We start from the raw sequence: 23,864 nt of genomic DNA on the forward strand, positions 1-23,864 counted from the left end.
GGACCCGCCATGTTCTACATTATCTTTTTTCTGTTGTAAGATTATGCTAAACATGTGTTGTGATATGGATCGAATAATTAAGATGCACAGCGGAATAAATAAAACAAATAAATGAAACACAACCACAAAAACAACAACAACAACAATAAGATATACGTGGTTTGACAAAGCCTACATCCATAGAAGCAATGACACAAGAATTTCACTAAGGAAATCACAAAGTACATAAACACTTCTCAAATGATCACACACCTTCTCAATACATGCCCAGAATGACATACATAGCACTATCTCGAAGGTTTCCTTCCGTTTACCTAACCACCCCAACGTTCAAATTCAAAATTCAAAAAAATGCTCGAAGCCTAGAACTTCTCATCGACAAATCATTCCACTCATTGACGATATAATTTTTTTGCTCTTAGTATCTCAGTAACTTTAAACTTTTGAGCCTCTCGGGATCTTCTTGTCGATGAGCACAGGACATTCATCGACAAGTCCTTGCTGTCTCTTCGTCAACGATCACAGGGCGCTCATCGATGAACCCCTAGTGTGCTGCCCTTTCATGTTTTTCTTTCTTCTTTTTTTATGAAATCCAAAGTATAAGAGCCACAACATAAACAACGATCTCCACCTTGGCGATTATACGCCCTTTAGGAGAATCCCGAAAAACATGTCTAATTGCTCCACCTTGAACTTGAAACACTTGGTTGGGTATGTCTCCCTTCTATCACTTGAAGACATGGAAGAAGTCCAAGAAATGCTTGAACTTCTCAGAAGTAACTGATTTTGTCAGAATATCCGCTACATTTTCAGATGTGTGAACTTTCTCCAACACAAGCTCACCCGAAGCAATCAATTCCCAAACCTCATGGAACCTCACATCAATGTTCTTGGTTCTAGCATGATATATCTGCTTCTTCTCCAAGTAAATGGCACTCTGACTATCACAATGCAGCACCACTCCATCTTACTGTAACCCCAGCTCTCTCACTAAACCAGTAAATCATAAGGCTTTATTTGCAGTTTCAGCAACTGCCATATATTCTGCCCAGTTGTGGATAATGCTACTAGAGACTGTACCATGGATCTTCAACATATCGGTCCTCCTACAAAGGTAAATACATATCCCATTGTAGATCTTATGTCATCTATATCTCCAACATAATCAACATCAACAAACCACATAACTGGAGGACAACCCTTTTACTTACCGAACATGAGACCATATCCCGATGCACCCCATAAGTATCTAAGTATCCATTTGATGGCTTTCCAATGCTGCTTTCTTGAATTAGAAAGAAATTTACTTACCATGCTCACCGCATGAGCCAAATTTGGCCTCACACACACCATGGCATACTTCAAACTCCCCACAGCACTAACATAGGGGACCTTTGACATGTCCCAAATTTTATCATCTATACTTGGGTAATTTGTAGTAGACAACTTGAAATGATTCGCTAGAGGTGTACACACCGGTCTTGCATTAGGCATGCTAAACCTCTCCAACACCTTCTATATATAACCACCTTGAGATAACCATAACCTCCCTGCAGTTCTCTCATAGTGAATCTCTATCATAAATATTTTCTTGGCTGAGCCAAGATTCTTCATGTCAACTTCCTTATACAACAGGTCCTTTAATTGATTCACCTCAATTAAATCTTTTGCAACAATCAATAGATCATTGACGTACAATAACAAGGAAATAAGAGAACCATCCTCAAGCTTGTTCACATATACGTAGTAGTCATACTCACACCTCTTGTAGCCAATCTTGATCATATAAAAATCAAACCTTTATACCATTGCCTTGGAGACTATTTCAGCCCATAAAGAGATTTCTTCAACTGCAAACTAAATTTTCTTTTCTTGGTTCAATGAATCTCTTTAGCCCATGTAGATTTGTTCATCCAAGTCACCATGAAGAAACATCATCTTCAAATCCATTTGTTCCAAATGAAGATCATAATGGACTATCAACCCTAACACAATTCTAATAGAAGTATGTTGGACCATTGGAGAAAATATCTCATCATAATCTATCCCATTTTTCTATGAGTATCATTTTTCCACCAACCGTGCCTTGAATTTCTCTCTTTCTTTTTTTGAAATTGTTTCATTCTTCCTATATAGCCATTTGCAACCTATTGGTCTCTTCCCATCTGGAAGCTCCACCAAATGCTAAGTTTTATTCTTATGTAGTGATTCCATCTCCTCAGTCATCACACCCATCCACCTATCTTTCTCCTGGTTGTGCATTGCCTCTTGAAATGAAGTTGGATCATTGCAACTAGAAAGGAAAGCATAAGATACTAACTCTTCAAATCCATACCTTGATGGAGGTCTGATAGTGCATCTCTGTATAGGAATATCGTCGACTTGCTGGTTTCTTGAGCTAGAACTCCTTACAACCATAGGACCATGATAATTTCTGTTGCCTTAAGCTTCCAACTCCACTTGCACAACATGTTCATCATTGCCCCAATTTTCTGGCTTATGTTTTTGTTCATCATACTCTTTAGTATGCTTCACCATAGCCTTTTCATCAAAGACTACATTCCTACAAATCACCATCTTGTTTGCTATTTTGTAAAGACTCAAAAAATATAATAATAAAAGAAAGTGGGGAAAAATGGATTTTTGGTTGGGAAAGGAAGAAATCGGTGGCGATTTTCTGGAGAGGATAGAAAACTGGCGACGATTTTATTTTTGGTTAAAGGAGGAGAAAACCGGCAACAATTTTTTAGAGAAGATAGGAAACCAGCAACTATTTTTGGAAATTACCAGAGACAGTAACGGGAAAACGATAATTTTGGGTTGGTTAATAGAAAATCAGCGACGATTTTTTGAAAGCCAGACAAAATCGTCGATGGTTTTGGCTAGCAGTGCTGAAGATATAAAGAACCTATAGTCATTTATAGAATTAAAAGCAAAACTCTCTCTCTCTCTCTCTCTCTCTCTCTCTCTGCTCTCTCAAACCCTACGGTCCTCCACCCTTCCACCTTTTATTCTGGGCCCGTTAAGCTCCATTTTGACGATCAGGAACCACCACAGGGTTCCTGGGAAGATTCTCTACAACGTAGGCAAAGTAGATTTTCAGTCTAGGTTACGGGGTATCACTCCAAAACTGAGGTAAGGGTGTTAAATATTAGTTTTAATGGTTAAATCCCTAAAATTATATTTTTCCAAAATTAATCAGGTCAAACTCCAGAATATTAGTTTTAATGGTTACATTGGAGTATTTAAGGCCTAGGAAATATTGAATGATAAATATTCTGGAGTTTGACCTGATTAATTTTGGAAAAATATAATTTTAGGGATTTGAGTTTCGAATGCAGCAGGGGCGTAGATTTAACGCTTTAGCAGGTTTCTAAGGAATCAAGTAAGGGAAATCATTAAGTCAGGTATTTTTAGAAAATTATTTATGAATTAATGTATTTTTGGGAATACTGATGTTGAACAGAGAAAATAGATTTTATAGCATATTATAGTATTATACAGAGTAGAACTCACTCGTGTGGCATGAGTATAAATTTAACATAATATCAGTATGTTAGAAATGTTATTATTTAAAAGAACAAACATAAGTTTCAGTAATTTTTAGATCATAAACAGTACAAATGTTAATGATATTTCTAGTATATTATGATATGATAGCCGACGCATATGCCGAGATATGATAGTCGGCGCAGATGCCATGATTAGTTTTATTATTATGTTATGATTTAGAAATTATGAAATAACATTTTTATTCATAAATATGTAAAAGCCAAATTTTGTTTCAAAAATATGAAATTTTATTTACGTATATAAATATATTATATGAAATGTATTATCTAGTAATAGAACCTGGATGGTTACGTATAATAAGAGCACGGTATCGTAACTAGCTAGTCATATTGGTGTAGTAGGATACCCACTGAGTGCCGACCCCCAGAGGTTGTCGGTGTAGTAGACTGGGTGAACCAGATTGGGTATAGCCAACAGTGCAACCACACTATTCAGGATGTGTGGGTCGATGGCCGATTAGCACTAAGCCCAGTAGTGTAGGCAGTGTAGTAGGATACCCACTGCATTACTGACCCCTAGAGGTTGTTGGTGTAGTAGGCCGGGCAGGCCAGGTTGGGTAGGCAATCGTGCATAGTTATGTTATGTTTGACTTAACCTGGTAAGCCAACCAGCGTTAAGTCCAACCTACGAGTTGCACAACCTGAATCATGATGACTGGAGTCATGATACACAGATTTACATACAGGGTATAATTTCAGTAAAATGCAGATTTAATAGATGATTTTAAAGATATGAGTATTCATTATAATATAGTATGTTTAAAAGTAGAGATTTTCATATGATATTAGTTACAACTTAAGATATGTATATATATTACAATTACATTATTTGCAATATATGTTATAGTATGATATTACTCACATTGCCACACACTGACATTAGTCTATTTCCCTTAATGAGAGGTGTCTCACCCTAACATTACAAATATTTCAGGAAATCCTGACAGACGAGTGGAGCAAGCTCTGTGATAGAGGGGTTCATAAGTACTACCCAGTTGCAGGGTAAGTAGTCAAGTCAGACTCATGAAGGTTTTTAGGGAATATATGTGTATATGTAGAAACCGTGAAACTCTGGTATTGTATATATGTAAAGTCTATTGTGGTTCTGCTGCTTAGGTAATATATATGTACAAATGGGTAAATCCCCGGTGCCTATGGGTTTGAGTTGACCTTGATAGTATATCATGAAATCAGAGTTATTATGGTAATTATTATTATTTAAAATATATATATGGCAAGAATTTCAAGTCATTACACATTGGGTTTGATAGCTTGTACCCCTTCACACCCTTTGGATATCCCTAAAAAAAAAAATGCAACGACAAGACTTTAGGTCAAGCTTAGACCTCTCCTCACTAGATACATGAACCTAGGTTGGACACCAAAATACCTTCAATTCAGAGTAGTTTACTGCATTTCCTGTCCAAACCTCTTCTGCCACTCTAACCTTTAGAGACACCTTTGGTGATCGGTTTATCAAAAAATAAGCCATAATCATTGCCTCGGCCCAGAAGTTCATCGATAGCCCTTTATTTAATCTAAGACACCGAGCCCTTTCAGAAAGAGTCTGGTTCATCTGTTCTGCTAGACCATTTTACTAAGGTGTCCGGAGAACTGTAAAATTTCTCTTAATGCCCTGCTCCACAAAAAACTCCATAAACCAAGAATTAGTGTACCCGGTCCCATTATCCAACCTTAAGTATTTGATTCTCCTCCTTGTCAGGTTTTCCACTTCAACCTTCCAAATCTTAAACTTGGCAAACGTACTTGGTTTGTGATGCATGAAGTAAACCCAGACCTTTCGTGAGTAATCATCAATGAAACTCACATAATTCACATGTCCACCCTTTGATGCAACTCTAATCAGGACCTAAACATTTGAATGCACATAATTAAGAATACCCTTTGTTTTGTGTTTAGCTGATCTGAACTTTGCCCCATTATGTTTTCCAAGAACAAAAATCCTACAAAATTCCAGCTAACATGATTTCAAGCCCTTCAAAAGTTTCCTCTTGTGTAGTTCCTTCATGTCATGTTCCCCCATATGCCTAAAACACATATGCCACAAGACGGTCTCATACGATTCAGCATCTACGACTACAACTCCACCTACAATGGTAGTTCCGTGCAATGTGTAAATATTTCCATCTAGTTTCTGCCCTTTCAATACAGTTAGATTACCTTTCCATACCATTAGAACTTTACCTTTGGACTTGTAATTAAAGCCATTACAATTCAAATTACTGAGTGATATCAAACTCTTCCTCAACTTTGGTATATGTCTTACATTACACAACGTTCTAACAGCACCATCAAACATTTTTATGTTTACATTTCCTATGCCAGTAATCTTACAAGAAGCATCATTACCCATAAAAACCAGACTAGAATTCACTAACCTGTAAGTGCTAAACCACTCCTTGTTTGGAGTATTGTGATAAGAACATGCCAAGTATCCAAGAGTCCGTTAGATTATCCGACCCCACTAAAACTGATAGAACATCACCATCACTATACGGTGAACCTCCTTCTTGAACAACATTCACATATTTTGAAGTACCCTCATGTTTCTCAGAATTTCCCTTCTTCCAATCCGTACACTCCGGTTTCATATGCCCCTTTTTACCACATTTATAACACTAGATTTCTTTCTTCTTCTTGGATTGATTTTGGGATTTCTGACTTGATCCATCTTTGGATTTTCCCTTGCCTCACTCGTTATTACCCTTTATCACAAGTCCTTCTCCTTCATCAAATATTTTCATTCTTTGATGAAAATTTAGCGAAACACTTGTTACCTCTTCTAGATCAAGAGTTTCTTTTCTCCACATAAAAGTGGTCACAAGATTTTCATAAGTATGATTCGAGGGCAAAGAGTTTAACAACATCAAAGTTTTGTCATCCTCATAAAACTTAACATCAACTCTCATCAAATCACTAATAAATTGATTGAAAGCATTAATGTGTTGATCTAAGTTTGATCCTTCAACCATCTTAAGCCAATACAAATTTTGCTTAAGAAAAAGTTTATTATTAAGAGATTTGGACATGTGCCAACTCTCTAACTTTCCCTATATAGCTGTTGGAGAATTTTCCTCTATCACCCATTAGAATACTTTGTTGACCAAACATAAGTGTATTGTAGAAGCGGCCTTTGCTTTCAAATCTACCCATGTTGCCTCATCCATTCCTTCTAGTTGAGTATCAAGCAAAGCCTTAGTCATTCCTTGTTGCACAAGAATGTCCTTCACTCTCTTCTACCATAAACCAAAGTTCTTGATTCCATCAAATTTGACGATGACGATCCCAATGTCATAACAACAATCATTCTAATACCAATTTGTTGTGATATGGATCGAATAATTGAGATGCATGGTGGAATAAATACAAAAAGTAAATGAAACATGACCAGAACAAGAACAACAACAAGATTTATGTGGTTCGGAAAAGCCTACATCCACGAAAGCAATGACACAAGAATTTCACAAAGGAAATCACAAAGTACACAATACACTTCTCAAATGATCACACACCTTCTCAATACATGCCTAGAATGACATATATAATACTCTCTCAGAGGTTTCCCTCCATTTACCCAACCATCCCAACGTTCAAATTCAAAATTCAAAAAACTACTTGTAGCCTAGAGCTTCTTGTCGACGAGACCAAGAAGAACACTCATCGAAGAATCATTCCACTCATCAATGATCCCATTTTTCTTCCCTCGGTATCTCAGAAACTCTGAACATTTGGGCCTCTCAGGATCTTCTCGGCGATGAGCACAAGACATTCATTGATGAGTCGTTGATGTCTCCTTGTCAATGATCACATGTTACTCGTCGACGAACCCCTGCTGTGCTGCCCCTTCATGTTTTTCTTTCTTCTTTGTTTATGAAATCCAAAGTATAAAAGCCACACCATAAACAACAACATGCCTTCTACCTTTCTTTGGAAGGCTAGAATTTAAAGGCATAGTTTTTGGTGAATTTTCTAGTGGTGGGGAGTGAACTGGTTGGGGCGATTGATCCTCAACAACAAGTTCAGCCTCGGAATTGTGTGATGCAACCATGATTCAGTTTTATAAATAAATTCTTCCAAGTTTCCCACAGACTGTGCCAACTGTTGTTGTCAAAATTGTTTCTATAAAAATTGGATTAATTACAACTTTGATCACCTACAAAGAATGAAGGGAAAATGGCTTGGAAGATCGAGGGTGTACTCTAGGGTATTACTCTGATGCCTAAGTCAAGGAATCTGAAATGATTGTACGTTTGCAATAATAAAGGTAATGATGCGAATGAGATGAGATGAGATGAGAAAAGATGTCCTCAGACATTTAGGATAATATGGATTTTCCTACTAATGGATCACAGAGATTACATTTCGGATATGTTACTACGGAGTTAGGAATTGAGAAGTTTTGGATTTTGTTTTGTAGCGTAGAGGCTGAAATGCGTCGACGATTTCTTTGATTTTTTTGAAGCAGTTGATGGCCTCGGAAAAGACATGGTAAACCTTAGATAATTTCGTTTCTAAGCTGTGAGACTGGTCCTGAATTGAGAAGTTTGGTGTATATTGGAATTTAGATTAATGATTGTGTTGATAGGGTTATGATAATGGAATTCTTATCCTTTTTCTATTCTATTTTCAGGATGGATCCTAGGGATGAGGATCTAAGAGCTGAAGGAAGGTATGATTTAGAGACTTCTAGTGAAGAGGATATTGATACCTCTACGATGCTGCGGGGTATAGCCCGACAGGTTAGGGCAGAATGAGGAAGGATACCAGAGGGCAGAACTATCCAATGGTAGATCAGGGTTGTAGCATCAAAGAGTTTATGAGATTGAACCCTCCTACCTTTGATGGAAACCTAATCCAGTGGTTGTATAAAACTGGGTTTAGCAAATAAAAGAGATATTGGAAGTACATGGCTGCACGGATGAGCAGAAGGTCCACTATGCTGCATTTAAAATGGCAGGTGATGCGAAACACTGGTGGCTTTCTGTGAAACTTCTAAAGGAACAGAGGTTGGTCAAGATAGCTCTAACATGGGATCGATTCAAGGAGTTATTCTTTGACAGGTATTTCCCATTATCTATCAGAGAGGAGAAGATTGAAGAATTCACTAATTTGACACAAGGGAATATGACTGTGGGGGAATATGCGGCTAAGTTTGTTGAATTGTCGCGTTTTGCTTCGTTCCTGATCTTGAATAAGGTGAGGAAGACCAAAAAGTTTGAAAAAGGCTTAAGAGAAAGACTTTATGAGCTTGTAGTGGGGTTCCAAGTTCAAAAATTTTCAGACCTGGTAGACAAGGCTTTGATGCTTAAAATAGCATCCAAGGCGGCACAGAGCCGATAGATTAGAAGAAGAGGGCTACACTTCTAGTTTTTAGGCTGAGGGCAGTCAAGGATCATGGAAGAGAGAGAGAAGGATACTGTGGGCTCGAGGTAGGAGACGGGAGATTAGGGTTATTCTAGTTACCAAGATAATTTGTCTTACTCCTTATGTCAAAAATGTAATAAAAGGCATAGGGGTGAATGCTAGACCGGGACTTTTAATTACTATAGGTGTAGTAAATCGGGGCACATCAAGAGGAACTTTCAGGAACTGCTACCTGTTGTACCTGCACCTGGTCAGATTCGAGGAAATCAACAAGTATCCCGAGGTGGCGGTGGACCAACACGTGTCTACATAATGGTTCTGGATGAGGTAGATAAAGCTAAGGGGGCATATATGAATTTATGTTTAAGATAATGAAGATTTTATTTAATTATAGATGATGCAAAAGTTTATTTATTGATATATACTGAACTGAATAAGATATACTGAGTTAGTAAATTGTAGAAATGTAAACGGATGAATGATTAGCGAAATTTTGAGGAAGAAATTTTCTAAAGAAGGGAAGAATGTAAAGAACAGCAGACCTCGTCAACGAACCTCATGTCTTCATCGACGAGTGTTCTTTTAGAGATCATCAATGAAGTTCAGTCCCTTGTCAACGAAGAGATCCTAAGTAAGCAAATTTCATATTTTAAGCTTCGTTGATGAATGAATCCTCTTGTCAACGAAGTCTCTTCTGTGGTTCGTCGACGAATCTTGTCTTCTCGTCGACGAAGCCATGTGGTAACATCGTGTATAAAAAGATCCAAAGTTGCTTCTTTGCGAAGAAACTCATTTTCCTCCATTTTCTCTCTCTGGAATGGTTTCTTCTGCCTTCTCGCTTCAAATATGGCCCAGATTCAACCTGAATCAACAAACGGAAATCGCTACGATGTTCTAGGGGTGATTCTCTACACATCTAGTGAAGTACATTTCTAAATTGGGCTTTTCAAGAAATGCTCTAAGGTTGAGGTAAGGGTTAGGATTCCTAGTTCTTGGGGTTTTAAAGGTTTATTTGAGGTTTATAGGTTGAGGAAATGCTGAAATAGTAAGTTATTTGGTGTTTATTTGATTAAATTAGGGTTTTTGATCCAGGGTTTAGGTAAGCGTCACAAGCATCATTTTGAGGTTTATGTTGGCGTAGTTCAAGAAAGCGGGTAAGGGTAATATATTAAATCAAGATTTTTATGAAATTAATCGGTAAAAAATGAAAAATTTATGTATATATGTATAAGATTTTTATATGAGTTCTGAAAAGCCAACCATTTTAAATGTAAATTTCTAAGCCTAGGTCTGTGTTGCTAGTTATTATTTGTGAAAAGGAAAGAATAAAATGGTAGATTTTTTGGATAATTGTGTAGGAAATTAAAGGTATATTTTCAGTATATTAACAAAGAATGTGGGTTGGCTTATTTTACAGTAAATGTATGAATTATGTTGATAAATTGTGTGGCATGAGTAAAATGAAATTTCTGTGTTGAATTATGATATATGTATGAGATATAGGAAATACTGGAAATGTATTGAGAATAAAAACATGATATGGTTTATTCTGCATGTGTTTGGAATTGTTAAAGGACAATGTATGGTTTGAGAACTCTGGTAAATTGGAAATTGGTAAACTAGAAAATGGGCACAGTACTGTTGCAGATATATTTGGCGAAGCTAATGCACCCACACGTCTCAGATAGAGTGTGGAGATGAGATGGTCGATGGGTTGGGAATACGTAGTGTCCCCCTGTAGTCTAAACCAGTGTGTGAGCAGCCAATTGGACCTACAGACAGTAGAATGTGGTTGATTTAGCTCTGGTGGGCCGACTAGAGTTAAGTCCATCCTTCGGGCTGCACAACCTTGAAAACTAAGGTGTAGTCCCAAGAGGGGGGGGTGAATTGGATTTAAAATTTTCTTTTAATACTTTTCAAGAATCCTTAATCTCTTGTTTATTTAACAATCACACAACAAAGTGTTTGCTTATTTAGCAAAAGTTTATTTACTTGTTCAATCCACAAACCAACAACTAAAGTATTCAACACAAAACAAGTAAATAAAACTTAAACAATCAAAGTGTTCAATCCACAAACTCCCAATCAAGATAGCCTTTTAGAAATTTTCAACTTTTTAAGAATTCAAGATATTTTCTTGTTTGCAGCCCGTGTAAATATATGTAAGTTTGATTCAAGCCCTGTAGAGAATAAAATTTATTTCTTCAATGCTAACTACAACTCAAATTCCCAATTACTTAGAATTTAAATAAACTCTTAGTTAATTTATCTTTGAGTGTGAACCAATCAACGTACTCCCTTTGAGGTTTCCGCAAATTATTGATCAACCAATGTACTCCCTTTCGGTTTCCGCAATCCCAAAAAAAAAAATAAACTTAAGTCTACTTTTTTTCCAAATTATGTAGTATATATGATTAAGAAATTAAATCATCCATGTAGTTTATATATGCTGAAAATAAAGAGAGTAAGGGAAAGAGAGTGACACCAGGTTTTTACGAGGTTCGGCTTATCCCCAGCCTCCGTCCTCGCCTTTGGTAAACCACTAAAGGATTCCACTAAACCAACTCCTTTCTAGGCAGAACAACACTGTTACACACTCCTTCAATAGGCTAGAGTATTGCCTCTCCAAGTGATACCCCTCACTTGGTCACTTCATCAATAGGCTAGAGTTGCACCTCTCCAAGCGATACCCCACGCCTAGTCAATGATCCAAACACCTTGAATCATCCAAGAACTACAAAAAATATGAAGTAGACACTGCGTACAAGAACACTCTCAAAACAAAGCAAATCAGTACAAAATTCAGCACTATGTACTTCAAGAATTTAAATATCAATATGAAATAGAATTGAAACTCAAGTAAAGAGATCACCAAGGGTTCTTTAGTGATTGAGAAAACTCAGTATTAGAACCGTAGGCTTGTGAATCAGCAGCAATTCAAAAGATATCTCCTTGATGGAGTGTGAGCAATAGAGAACTTTAAGAGAGATTAAGAGTTTGAATACAAGAATGTTGTGTGATTGCTTTTGTTATTAATTTCTTGGGGTTAAGAGAGTATTTATAGAATTTTTAGGATTAATTTCCTTGTCCCCCAAGTTTCTTGGAGTGTCCACCAAGTTTTTATAACATTCATATTTGAAAAACTATTTTTTAGAATTTTCCCGTTAAGGTTCAAAAATTAAAATCCTATTGAGTTAGTCGGTTGGACAGGTGACTAGGTAGTTCATTTCATAGAGTCAGTCTACTGGACAAACCAAGTTGTCAGTCGGCTAACTAATCCAGTTCAAACTGTCAGTCGGCTAAGCAGGTTTATTCATTCTTGATGTTTGTCAGTCGGCTAGCCAATCTTAATGTGTTCTGGTCACTCGGCTTACCAGTCCATTCTTTTTCCAAATATATTCATTTTTTATTTTTAAACTCTAGTTATTTGAAAGACTCAAATATAACTTTTCAAAATCATTTTCAAGGGTTTTTCAAAAATTGGTCTCTGAGTCTTTGTATCCTAAAGAGTTTCAAAAATATTTCAAAAGATATTTAAAATATGAAGCACTTACATAAAGACTTCTTATGACTTTAGACATTCTAAGTGCTTAAGTCATCATGCTTATCTTTTGAGCTCTCTCTTTGCTTTTCTTTGACTTTCTTGCTTTGTTTTTATTTGGTTGTCTTGTCTTCAAGCTTTAAGTTTTCAACACATTCTCTTTAACATCTACACTCTCATGATCTTCAAGATTTAATAGATATCATCTTTGCATCCATGCTTTGACTCATCTTTGTAATCATTTTACTTTGTATTCTCATTCATAAATCCTGAAATATTATTATTCAACCAAACATGTTAAGTTCCACTTGTTCGTTAGCATCAAAACATGATGTTAAGCCTTTTAAGGCCAACAAACCCGTCATGGGGCGGAAACATGACTATGATATAATTGGTATAGAGAGTTCTAAATGCATAATTGTTATTTTAGCCATGGATAATATGGGAAATGGCAAATAAGAGAACAATGGAAATGGAAATTGGCAAATGGAAAAGACATGGACAAGAATGATATGGAAACAAATTATAAGAATATGGAATATGAATATGATTGTAGTGAACGATACGGAAATAACAAATATAGAGTAAAGAAAGAAATGTATTATATATTGTAATATTACATGTATTTGGGGCGGGGTATACTTTTCGCCCGAGGGCTTGCTGAGAAAGCGAGTGCCCTGATAGGTATCAGGTGTAGCTGTGGGCTGCATAACGTATTAGGGCAGAGGGAAGCTACTTGTATGGGCAGGTATGTATGGGCAGGTAATCTTCCCTATTCTCGGGAACTTCTACTAGTAAACTTTTGTGTGAATGTCAGAGTACAAGATAAACTATCCACCTGAGGGCTTACCGAGTAAGGTAAGTGCCTTGATATGCTTCAGATGTGACCGTAGGTTGCATTGAGTGTAAGAGCAGAGGGGTGCTACTTGTATGGGTGGATAATCCAATCCTAGGGAACTCTCATTGGTAAAATACTTTTCTTGTGTATGATTAGGAGCAAAGTGATTTTATAATTATGGTTTCATTTGAAAGTAAAGAATTTAAACGTATGTTGTACACAAATCTCATGTTAGCCACATACTGTTTTAATGTATTCTTCCTTACTAAGATGTGTAATGACCAAAAAAAAAAATCGTATGCATGGAAAGGTATAAAAAAAAAATTTTAAATAAAAATAAAAAATAATAATTTATTAAATAAATAATATAATAAAATTTTAATATATTATAATATATAATATATATAATCAAACTATTCTAAAGGATCTTTATCCTTGAGGAATTATCAGAATAGAAGTCCCCCCACATTGAATGTCCGTCTCTCCTTCGCCTCCTCTCACTTTCTCCTTGATTTCGTCGGCCAATCATGTGCCGATCGGAAAACCGATGATATTGCTGGGTTCCTATGTCTGCCACCGACATTCCTATCAGAGTGGATTTTTCGTGGGAGTGACGTAGGCACCACTCCTGGGAAAAGGTATATTCCCTCACTTTCCTCAATTTCTCCTTGAATCTTTGGCTAAATCGACGATCGGGCACCACCACGGGATCCTAGTCTCGATTTTCGTCATTTTGGTCGGAGCGAATTTTCAATTTGGAAGTCTTAGGCACCACTCCAAAGTGAGAGTGGGATTTAGGGAATTAAGGAAATTTGTTGTTTTCTGGGGTGTAATTGTTATTTGATATTTATGGGCCTAAGAAATGTTAAAATAATATTTTATTTAGGGTTGATTTGATTAAATTAGGATTATTGAATTAGGGTTTGGGTCAGCACCACAGGTATCGTTTTGGGGTCTCTACTGGTGTAATTTCAGGGAACCAGGTAAGGGGATTAAGTTAAATTAGTAATTTTATGGAAATTGAATCAATTTAATTGTTATGTTTAAATATATATATATATATATATATATTTTATTTATTTAATAATTTAAAGGTTATTTTGAAAACCAACCGTTCAAAATGAATTTTACAAACCTAGGATATATGGTATGGTATTTTTGAATAAATTGAACAGAGGAAAGCTTGTTTGTTTATATTGTAATGTTAAAATGTGGAAATCGTGTGGCAGATGATTTAATTGGTATGGATTATTGTATATCTGGATTTGGGATTTTGAAATATTGAACTGTTTGTGAAATACTAAAGTTGTTTGCGAAATACTGGAAATACTTGTGAATAAAGCAGGGATTTGATATGATGGCTGAGGACCAGAGTTCTGTTTAAATGGCTGTGAGCCGAATTGTATTTGTGGTAAGGGGCTAAGTTTTTGGAATAATAGGAAATATATATGAATTGATGTTTTAAATGGTGATTTCTATTATCTAAATTGCATGATATGCTTTAGGAACCCTAGAGACCAGGGTATTGTGAGTACTGTACCATTGCTAGTGATTTGTTATATGGTTGTGTGCACCCACACCTGTGCTGAGAGGTGTTGGGCGGCCTTGTTTGATTTGCCTACGTGAGGTGAATGTACCATGCTGGGTAAAGGCAATCAAACCAGCAACTGGAGTTGCATATACCTGCGGAGTATGTTACCAGAGAGTACAGATGACTATTGTCTTGGTGGATCCCTCAGGACATTAGTCCAGCCTTCGGGCCACACAACTCGTGCCATAGGGAAAGTAAATAGTGTGTTTGTTACAGGGAGTGTCTTATATGTATATCTATTAATTTATGTGAATACGGATAATTAATAAGATAACTTTGAGAGCTTGCTAATACAGGTGAGTGCCCTAGTAGCAGTAATGGTATTAGAGCAGAGGGAAGCTACTTGTATAGGCGGATAATCTTCCCTATCATCGGCTAATTGTGTGTGTGCGTGTGTAAAATAAGAATGATTTTCTAAATGTGTTTATCTACTTAGTGAACTGGTTATTTTCTGTACATTAAATGCATGTTGCTACGCATTGACATTAACTTAGTCTTTCCCTTACTGAGCTGTGCCTCACCCCCACTTTACAAACTATATTTTCAAAAAATCCTAGGGATCAGGTCTAACAGGCTAGAGGAGCTAGGCTAGTGGTTTAAATTTATGTAGGTGATGTGTATGAATAGAGATTTTATTTTTGTATAGTGTTATAGGATGTAATTATGTGAAAATGTAGATATTTGTGCATAAAGATAGTTAGAACTCTAGTAATGTAATTTGAGGATTTTGTATTTTATTTTCTCTACCTATATGTGTTTCATATATGATGAATAAGGTATCAGGTACACAGATGCACTAAAGTAACACTCCGGGCCCATGTGACGGGTCAGGGTTGTTACAGGTGGTATTAGAGCCAAGGTTTGCTAGGTTTTGTAGATTTTGATGGTTGATAATTATCAGTGTATAAGTTGAGATAAGATAAGGATGAGTGTGGGTAAATTAGGTTGGGTTTTGGTCTGGAAGTTTAGAGGTGGAGTTCCGTTGAAGATTTTTGTCTTTTTCCTTGAATGACGATTTCAGGAAAACCATGGTAAATCCATCGATGGTTTCGTTTTTGGGTTGAGAGTCTGGAGCTTGGAAATTTAGGTTGGGACATTAGGGCGGTCGAGTACATGTGTGGAGTCTGTGTTATGTTGGAGACTGATATCTTGTCAGTTTTGTGACAGAACTAGGAGAATGAATCTGTAAATTGAGAATTCATACGTATTAGTACTTTCTTCATTTCATTCCTGCTTCAATTATGATAAATGAGGAGTTTCTAAGTCGGTTTCTATCCTATCTTCGGGATGGATTCTAGGGGAAATGACATTGTAACTGGAGGGGATAATCACATGGATACTTCTAGTGAGGATGATGTTGAGGCATCGGCAGTGCTGCGAAGTATAGCATGGCAGGCTAGGAAGGAGAACCGGAGAGACTCTAAAGAGCAGGATTAGCCACTAGTTGGTCGGGGCTGCCCTTTACAGTAGTTTACCCAGATGAATCCATCAATTTTTGTAGGAGGAGAAAACCAGGTCACAACTGAAGATTGGGTTCAGGAAATAGAGGAACTGCTAGGTGTACTGGAGTGCACAGAAGAGCAGAAGGTGCAATTTGCCACCTTTAAATTAGTAAGGGAAGCAAATAGGTGGTGGAAATTGGCAAAGATGGTTGAGAAATAGCATCCAGGGCATACATCTATCACCTGGAGCCATTTCAAGGAGGTCTTCTTCAACAGATACTTTCCTACTGCCACCTAAGAGGTGAAGGCTTAGGAGTTCCTACATCTGACCTAGGAACCCATGACTGTACAGCAGTATGCAACCAGGTTCGTGGAGCTATCTCGTTTCACTCCTTATATAGTCCCAAATGAGCCGAGGAAAGCTTGGATATTCGAAAGAGGTTTGAGGCAAGGAATATGCGCACAGGTGGTGACGTTGTTGACTCAAGAGTTTCTCTGAGTTGGAGGACAAGGTCATGACAGTTGAGGCTAGTATTCAGAAGGAGAAGAGAGCTGCAATGTAACGCCCTGATTTTCGTACCAATTTTTTTTTTATATATATATAAACAATCATAAATATTCACACGTCATCAACAATATTCATATTTCAATATTCACCTTTCAATTATTCATATTGCAACATTTACATTGCAATATTCATATCTCCCATATTCACATTCCAGTATACACATTTCAGAATTCACGTTTTCATTTTCACGTTTCAATATTCTCATATCGATATACACAATTAATCTCATATCAGTACATCTCAACTCATCTCAATAAAAAATGTTCTCATCATTTTCTGTGCACATTTCATCATCTCATAATAGTATATATCATGTTTCATATATTTCAACATTTCTTAATAAAACATATCTTAATTTCATAACCATTTTCCCATTCACATATCAATGTTTCACATTTCAGTATTTCTCAGAAAATACTCATTAATATTTATCACTTTTCATCACCTCTTATATTTCAAATACCAAAACACCACAATTCAATATAAATCATATATCACACAGTTTTATCTGATATTCATATCATAATAATTTCATAAAAAATATTATATTCTCATTTTAACGTATTAACTAAATTAGTAATTTACAAAATAACTGTAATAATTTATTCCCCTTACCTGACTTATTGAGATCTCTCTAAAAATACCCAGATCCTACGCCCCTGGTGCCTGAAATTCAAATCCTACAATTTGCATTTTCCCCAGATTAATTAACTCATTTCCAAAAATAATACCCATAAAAACTTCCCTAGGTTCCATATACTTCAAATTAACATTTAAACTAATATTTAACACCCTTACCTGGTTTTCTAAACTATGCCTGTAGGGTCCCGAAATTACACCCGCGACGCTTACCCAAGTCTTGAATTCAATAACCAAAATTCAATCTCAGAATGCCCAATATTCTGGCATTTCTAAATCTACATTAATTAAATAATAATTAGCCCCTTAATAACCCCCTTATCCTAATTTTGAGGTTATGCCTACGACGACCCCATGAGAAATCCACTCCGCTAGACTTGTAAAGAATTATCCCTTGATTCTTGTGGTGATGTTCAATCGTCAATTAGGCTTAAGATTTACGAGAAATTGAGGTAAGAGTGAGAATTTAGCTTACCCTAGGAAATATGTCTACAATGCTCCTACAACAAATCCGCTTTAGTAGAAATGACGGTAGTGGAAAATGGAGTCCAGCGGTATTTTCTAATTTTTGATCGGGCGGAAATCAGTCAAGAAATTGAAGAGAATGGGAGAGAGAACAAAGGGGACGAGAGAGACCATGCGTGAGAGATACCAGGGGGGCGTGCTGCTTCTCCTCTATAATCTAATTGAGATGCTTCCTGAAGCTTAAGCTTTACTTATATATACAATTAATATTATAATATTATATTATATTATATTATTTTAATTAATAATTAATAATTTATTTTTAAAAAATTATTCTTTTTTTGTAAATTGTAATTTTAATTGTTTAATTAATTATTTTTTTTTTTTTTGATCATTCCACTAATCTTGTTTAACTATTTTTGGGGTCATTACATTCTCCCCTTCTTATAAAAATTTCGTCCTCAAAATTGCTACTCATCTGCTTTCCATCCTTAGAGATAATACTTTCAATTTTATTGATTACCCTACTTTTGATGAAATGTGCACAGAAAATGATGAAAACATTTTTTATTAAGATGAGTTGAGATATACTGATATGAGATTAATTGTGTATATCGATATGAAAATATTGAAACGTGAAAATGAAAAAGTGAATTCTGAAATGCATATACTGGAATGTGAATATGGGAAATATGAATATTGTAATGTAAATGCTGCAATATGAATAATTGAAATGTGAATATTGAAATAAGTATATTGAAATGTGAATATTTTTTATGATGTGCGAATATTTATTATTGTTTATATTAAAAAAAATTGGTACAAAAATCGGGGCGTCACATGTAAACCAGAATAAGAGGCCCTTGCCTCAGGGGTTTTAAACCAACACTAGTCAGTGCTCATGGAGGTGACTTGGTAATTTCTCGGGCCAGCGACAGGATACGGGATCTCAAACTCATTAGGAGAGTTCACAATATCCTATATATTCCATTCCAAATGCCATCAGAGGCATTAGGGCGAGTGCAGGAAGGACTAGCTATCTGCTATCAGTGCGGTGGACTTGGAAATATGGCGCGGGACTGCCACGCGACATTGAACTATCCACCTCCACAACATGAGTACCGAGGAGGTAATCAGGCACCCCGAGGGGGTCATCAGAAGGGGAGTTGAGATTAGAGGATATCCCGGTGGTGAGGGATTTTCTTAATATATTCCCCAAGGATTTGTCGGGACCACCTATTGATCGTGAGGTAAAGGTTACTATTGATCTAGTTCTGGGGATAGTGCCGATTTCTAAAGCGCCATACAGAATGGCACTAACAGAATTAAAAGAGTTAAAGGAACAGTTATAAGAATTATTAAGAATTTATTAGGCCCAACATGTAACCCTGAGAAGCGCCGGTATTGTTTGTGAAAAAGAAAGATGGGTCGATGAGAATGTGCATCGACTACATATTTTCATATTTCCATAAGTCGGCCAAAATAGTGGGAACAGTTTAATCCTAAAAGTAAGATGCCCATAAGAATGTAAGATACTAAGTGGGCAACAATTGGACTCCTATGTTTTGGGAAAATTCTTTATTCCCTGGGAAGTTGTGTTATCACCATAACCTAAAAACAAACAAGAGAGCAAGATGTAATGGGCATCACATTGCCAAGTATTCCGAAGGATCATATGAACCAAATAACACAAAACCAAATCATCTTTAGCAACTTACCTAGAAGAAAAATCATAATGATGCTTGGACCTTTAGCAATCTGCTATCCAGAAGGAAAACCATATATGCTAGGACTTGGAGCTTTATCTTTTTACTCTATCCTATGTGAATCCTACTTGGCAATGGGACACCAATTTAACTACTTAGGCATCGGCTTGATTGGGATTTAATTTGTAGACAACCTAACAGGGAATCTTCTATTGTTGTTTGCAGTTGATTATGGATTTTGAAGCCATCTTCATAATCTGATCCTTCTACTGTTAGCAATTCTCTAATACAAATAAATATCACCATTTCCTTCCTAGTCCATTTCACACAAGATTTATGCTGCCAGATAATGTCCGATCACTGATCATAGCTGCCTGAACAACTTCATTAGTATTGTATTCTGTACCAAAAACCAAGACGCATGTTTATTGCATATTTTTCCAGTCACTGGAGCAAGATCAGGGTTGGCTTGACTCGGTATACTAGGATTTAGAATTACTATAATTGCAATCCGTGTTTTTCATTGATTATATTTTTCAACTATGTTTTGATATTCAACGTTTGCCAACATAGGTTAGAAGTTGAGCCTTAAAAACTATTTGAAGCGAGAAAAAAAATATAATAAATTTAGAAACCAATTTGGTAGGAAAATAATATCTTACCCTGATTTTAAAGTGTGAGCCTGTGCATTAGTATGACATTGAAAAGGAATTGGATGATTAGAATTCCAGGGAATGTTTAAAAGCTCATATAATTTTTACTCAAATGAATTAAAAAGCTATGATGAGAGTTTTGAAGTGCTTTTTATATTTTTAATCTGACAGGAAAATGATTACACGTTATGGTCTGAGAAGTCCCAGTAAGTATGGTCCTTGATGAGTATGAGTCATCATTACAAGTTCTCTGTTTAAAGATAAGGCTAACTATTGGTGGGAATCTATGTAACGGGTAAGAGATGATGAGGGTTGAGGATATGAGCTAGGATTGAATTTTAAAATAGTCTTCAATGGGAAATGACTTCCTAGTTGACTTATTAACATGGATATTGTGGATTGTGATGTAATCCTGTAAATGGAGTGGTTATCTATTTATCATACACTTAGTTGATCGTTTTCAAAAGAAAGTAGTACTCAAAGATCCAAATGAAGTGATGGTTTCCTTCCAACTAAGAAGCTCTCATATTTGACATCTTGAGACCTTGTGAAAGGGTAGAATTTGGGCACATTTTTGGGGTTGTAACAATAATGAAAGAAATATACAAGTTAAAGAATCCCCAAATTTCTTTACCCATAGGTGATGAATTTTTAAATATTCTTCCTAGATGATTTATTGGGGCTATCTAAAATAGGAGATTGAATTTAATATTGATTTGGTGCTAGGAATGGAATCTATATCAACTGTTTGATATAGAACGACACTAATTGAACTAAGGCAACCTAGGGTGCAACTAGAAGATTTTCTTGACAAGGAATTTGTTCGATCTGGTATATTATCATAGGTTGCACCTGTGTTATTCACTAAGAAACATAATGAGACCTCGAGACTATGCATTAATCATTGGAAGTTGAATCATGTTACATTAAGAATTGGTATCGACTTCCAGGGATTGGTGGATTATTTGATTAATTGGTAAAATCCCAAAATTTTTGAAGATTGATTTGCAATCTAATTTTCACCAATTAAGAATTGCAAATTACACATCCCAAAGACAGAACTGAGTACACAAAAAGGTCATTATAAGTTCTTGGTGTTATCAATTGGAGTTACCTATGCACCTTGTATTTTCATGGATAGGATGAATCAAGTTATTCCACCATACTTGGAACAAATTATTATAATTTTTATGGATGATTTTTGGGGTATTCAAAGACTTAAAAAGCATGAATAACACTTATGATTAATTTTACAAACATTATAAGAGCATCAATTATATGCTAAACAGGAAATGTGAGTTATGGACAACTAATATGAAATCTTTCGGTCATGTCATAATCAAAGGATAGTTATCCATTGATTCTTCTAAGGTTATATCTGTGTTAGATCTTTGAGAGACTAGAGATTAAAATTGAAGTTGTTGTGTGATGGTGCTAAAGCAAGGTGAATTTGGACAAGATGTATAATCTCGTGATTTATATTAGTTACTGATTCTAAAATAGTTGTTTAAAAGATCACCTCAAAACTCGTGACGTTAATAATGGATCTTACTTGGGCTTGTATCTAACAAATTTCGAGGATGAAACTTTTGTAAGGAAGGGAGAATGAAATGACCAAAAAAAAAAAAAAATTTTGTATGCATGGAAAATAAAAATAAAATAATTAATTAATTAATATAATAATATTTTAATATATTATAATATATAATATATATAATCAAACTATCCTAAAGGATCTTTATCCTACAGGAATTATCAGAACATAAGCCCCCCCCCCCACCCTAAATCTCTATGTCTCCTCTGCCTCCTCTCACTTTCTCCTCGATTTCGTCAGCCAATCGTGCGCCGATCAAAAAATCGAAGATACCACTAGGTTCTTATCTCCGCCACTGACATTCCTATCAGAGCAGATTTGTCGTGAGAGTGACATAGACACCACTCCCGATGAAAGGTATATTCCCTCCCTTTTCGCAATTTCTCCTTAAATCTTTGGCTAAATCGATGATCGGGCACCACCACGGGATCCTAATCTCGATCGTCATCATTTTGGCTAGAACGAATTTTCAATTTGGGAGTCTTAGGCACCACTCCAAAGTGAGAGTGAGATTTAGGGAATTAAGGAAATTTGTTGTTTTCAGGGGTGTAATAGTTATTTGAAATTTATGGGCCTAGGAAATGTTAAAATAATATTTTATTTAGGATTGATTTGATTAAATTATGATTATTGAATCAAGGTTCGGGTGAGCGTTGCAGATATCATTTTGAGGTCTCTACTAGTGTAGTTTCAGGGAACCAGGTAAGGGAATTAAGTTAAGTCAGTAATTTTATGAAAATTGAATCAATTTAATTGTTATGTTTATAAATATATATATATATATATATATATATATATATATAAGAATTTAAAGGTTATTTTGAAAACCAACCGTTTGAAATAAATTTTACAAACTTAGGATATATGGAATGATATTTTTGAATAAATTGAATGGTGGAAAGCTTGTTTGTTTATATGGTTATGTTAAAATGTGAAAATCATGTGGCAAATGATTTAATTGGTATGAATTATTGTATATCTGGATTTGGAATTTTAAAATACTAATTGTTTGTGAAATACTGAAATTGTTTGCAAAATACTGGAAATACTTGAGAATAATGTAGGGATTTGATATGACAGCCGAGGGTCGAGGTTTTGTTTAAACAGCTGTGAGCCAGATTGTATTTATGGCTAAGGGCTAGGTTTTTAGAATAACAGCAAACATATGTGAATTGATGTTTCAAATGGTAATTTTTATTATCTAAATTGCATGATATGTTTTAAGAACCCTAGGGACCAGTGTATTGTGAGTAAGTTACTGTTACTAGTGATTTGTTATGTGGCCGTGTGTGCCCACACCTATGCTAAGAGGTGTAAGGTGGCCTTGTATGATTTGCCTACGTGAGGTGAATGTACCCCCTAGGTAAGGGCAATCATACCAGCAGTTGGAGCTGCATATACTTCGGGAGTATGTTAGTAGAAAGTACAGATGACTATTATCTGGATGGATCCCTCAAGACATTAGTCTAGCTTTCGGATCGCACAACTCGTGTCATAGGGGAAGTAAATGGCGTGTTTGTCACAGAGAGTGTCTTATATGCACATCTGTTAATTTAAGTGAATAGGGATAATTAATAAAATAACTTCAAGGGCTTGCTGAGACAGGTGAGTGCCCTAGTAGTAGTAATGGTATTAGAGTAAAGGGAAACTAGTTGTATGGGCGGGTAATCTTCCCTATCATCGGCTAATTGTGTGTGTGAGTCTAAAATAAGAATGATTTCATAAATGTGTTTATCTACTTAGTGAACTGATTATTTTCTGTACACTAAATACATGCTAGCGACACACTGACATTAACTTAGTCTTTTCCTTACTGAGCTGTCTCACCCCTACTTTACAAACTATCTTTTCAGAAAATCCTAGGGATTGG

At 35.9% G+C, this 23,864-nt stretch overlaps 1 protein-coding gene across 1 annotated transcript; it reads left to right on the forward strand.

Moving 5' to 3' along the window:
• The first annotated feature begins 8,061 nt into the window (after positions 1–8,061).
• LOC131151294 (uncharacterized) lies at positions 8,062–8,933 on the forward strand. Its single transcript, XM_058102549.1, has 3 exons — positions 8,062–8,081; positions 8,224–8,332; positions 8,475–8,933. Exons 1-3 carry the CDS (start codon positions 8,062–8,064, stop codon positions 8,931–8,933), a joined length of 588 nt encoding a protein of 195 aa, XP_057958532.1.
• The last annotated feature ends 14,931 nt before the right edge of the window (positions 8,934–23,864 follow it).

This window comes from Malania oleifera, chromosome 3 (assembly GCF_029873635.1).
Source record: "Malania oleifera isolate guangnan ecotype guangnan chromosome 3, ASM2987363v1, whole genome shotgun sequence".
NCBI lineage: Eukaryota > Viridiplantae > Streptophyta > Magnoliopsida > Santalales > Ximeniaceae > Malania > Malania oleifera.

What these genes read in the sequence shown, in the direction of transcription:
- LOC131151294 (XM_058102549.1), top strand. Translation starts at nt 8,062, where the DNA reads ATGGCCTCGGAAAAGACATG. An exon ending in ATGGCCTCGGAAAAGACATG is followed by an intron (nt 8,082 to 8,223) that starts GTAAACCTTAGA and finishes TTCTATTTTCAG; the next exon opens with GATGGATCCTAGGGATGAGG. An exon ending in TGCGGGGTATAGCCCGACAG is followed by an intron (nt 8,333 to 8,474) that starts GTTAGGGCAGAA and finishes AACTGGGTTTAG; the next exon opens with CAAATAAAAGAGATATTGGA.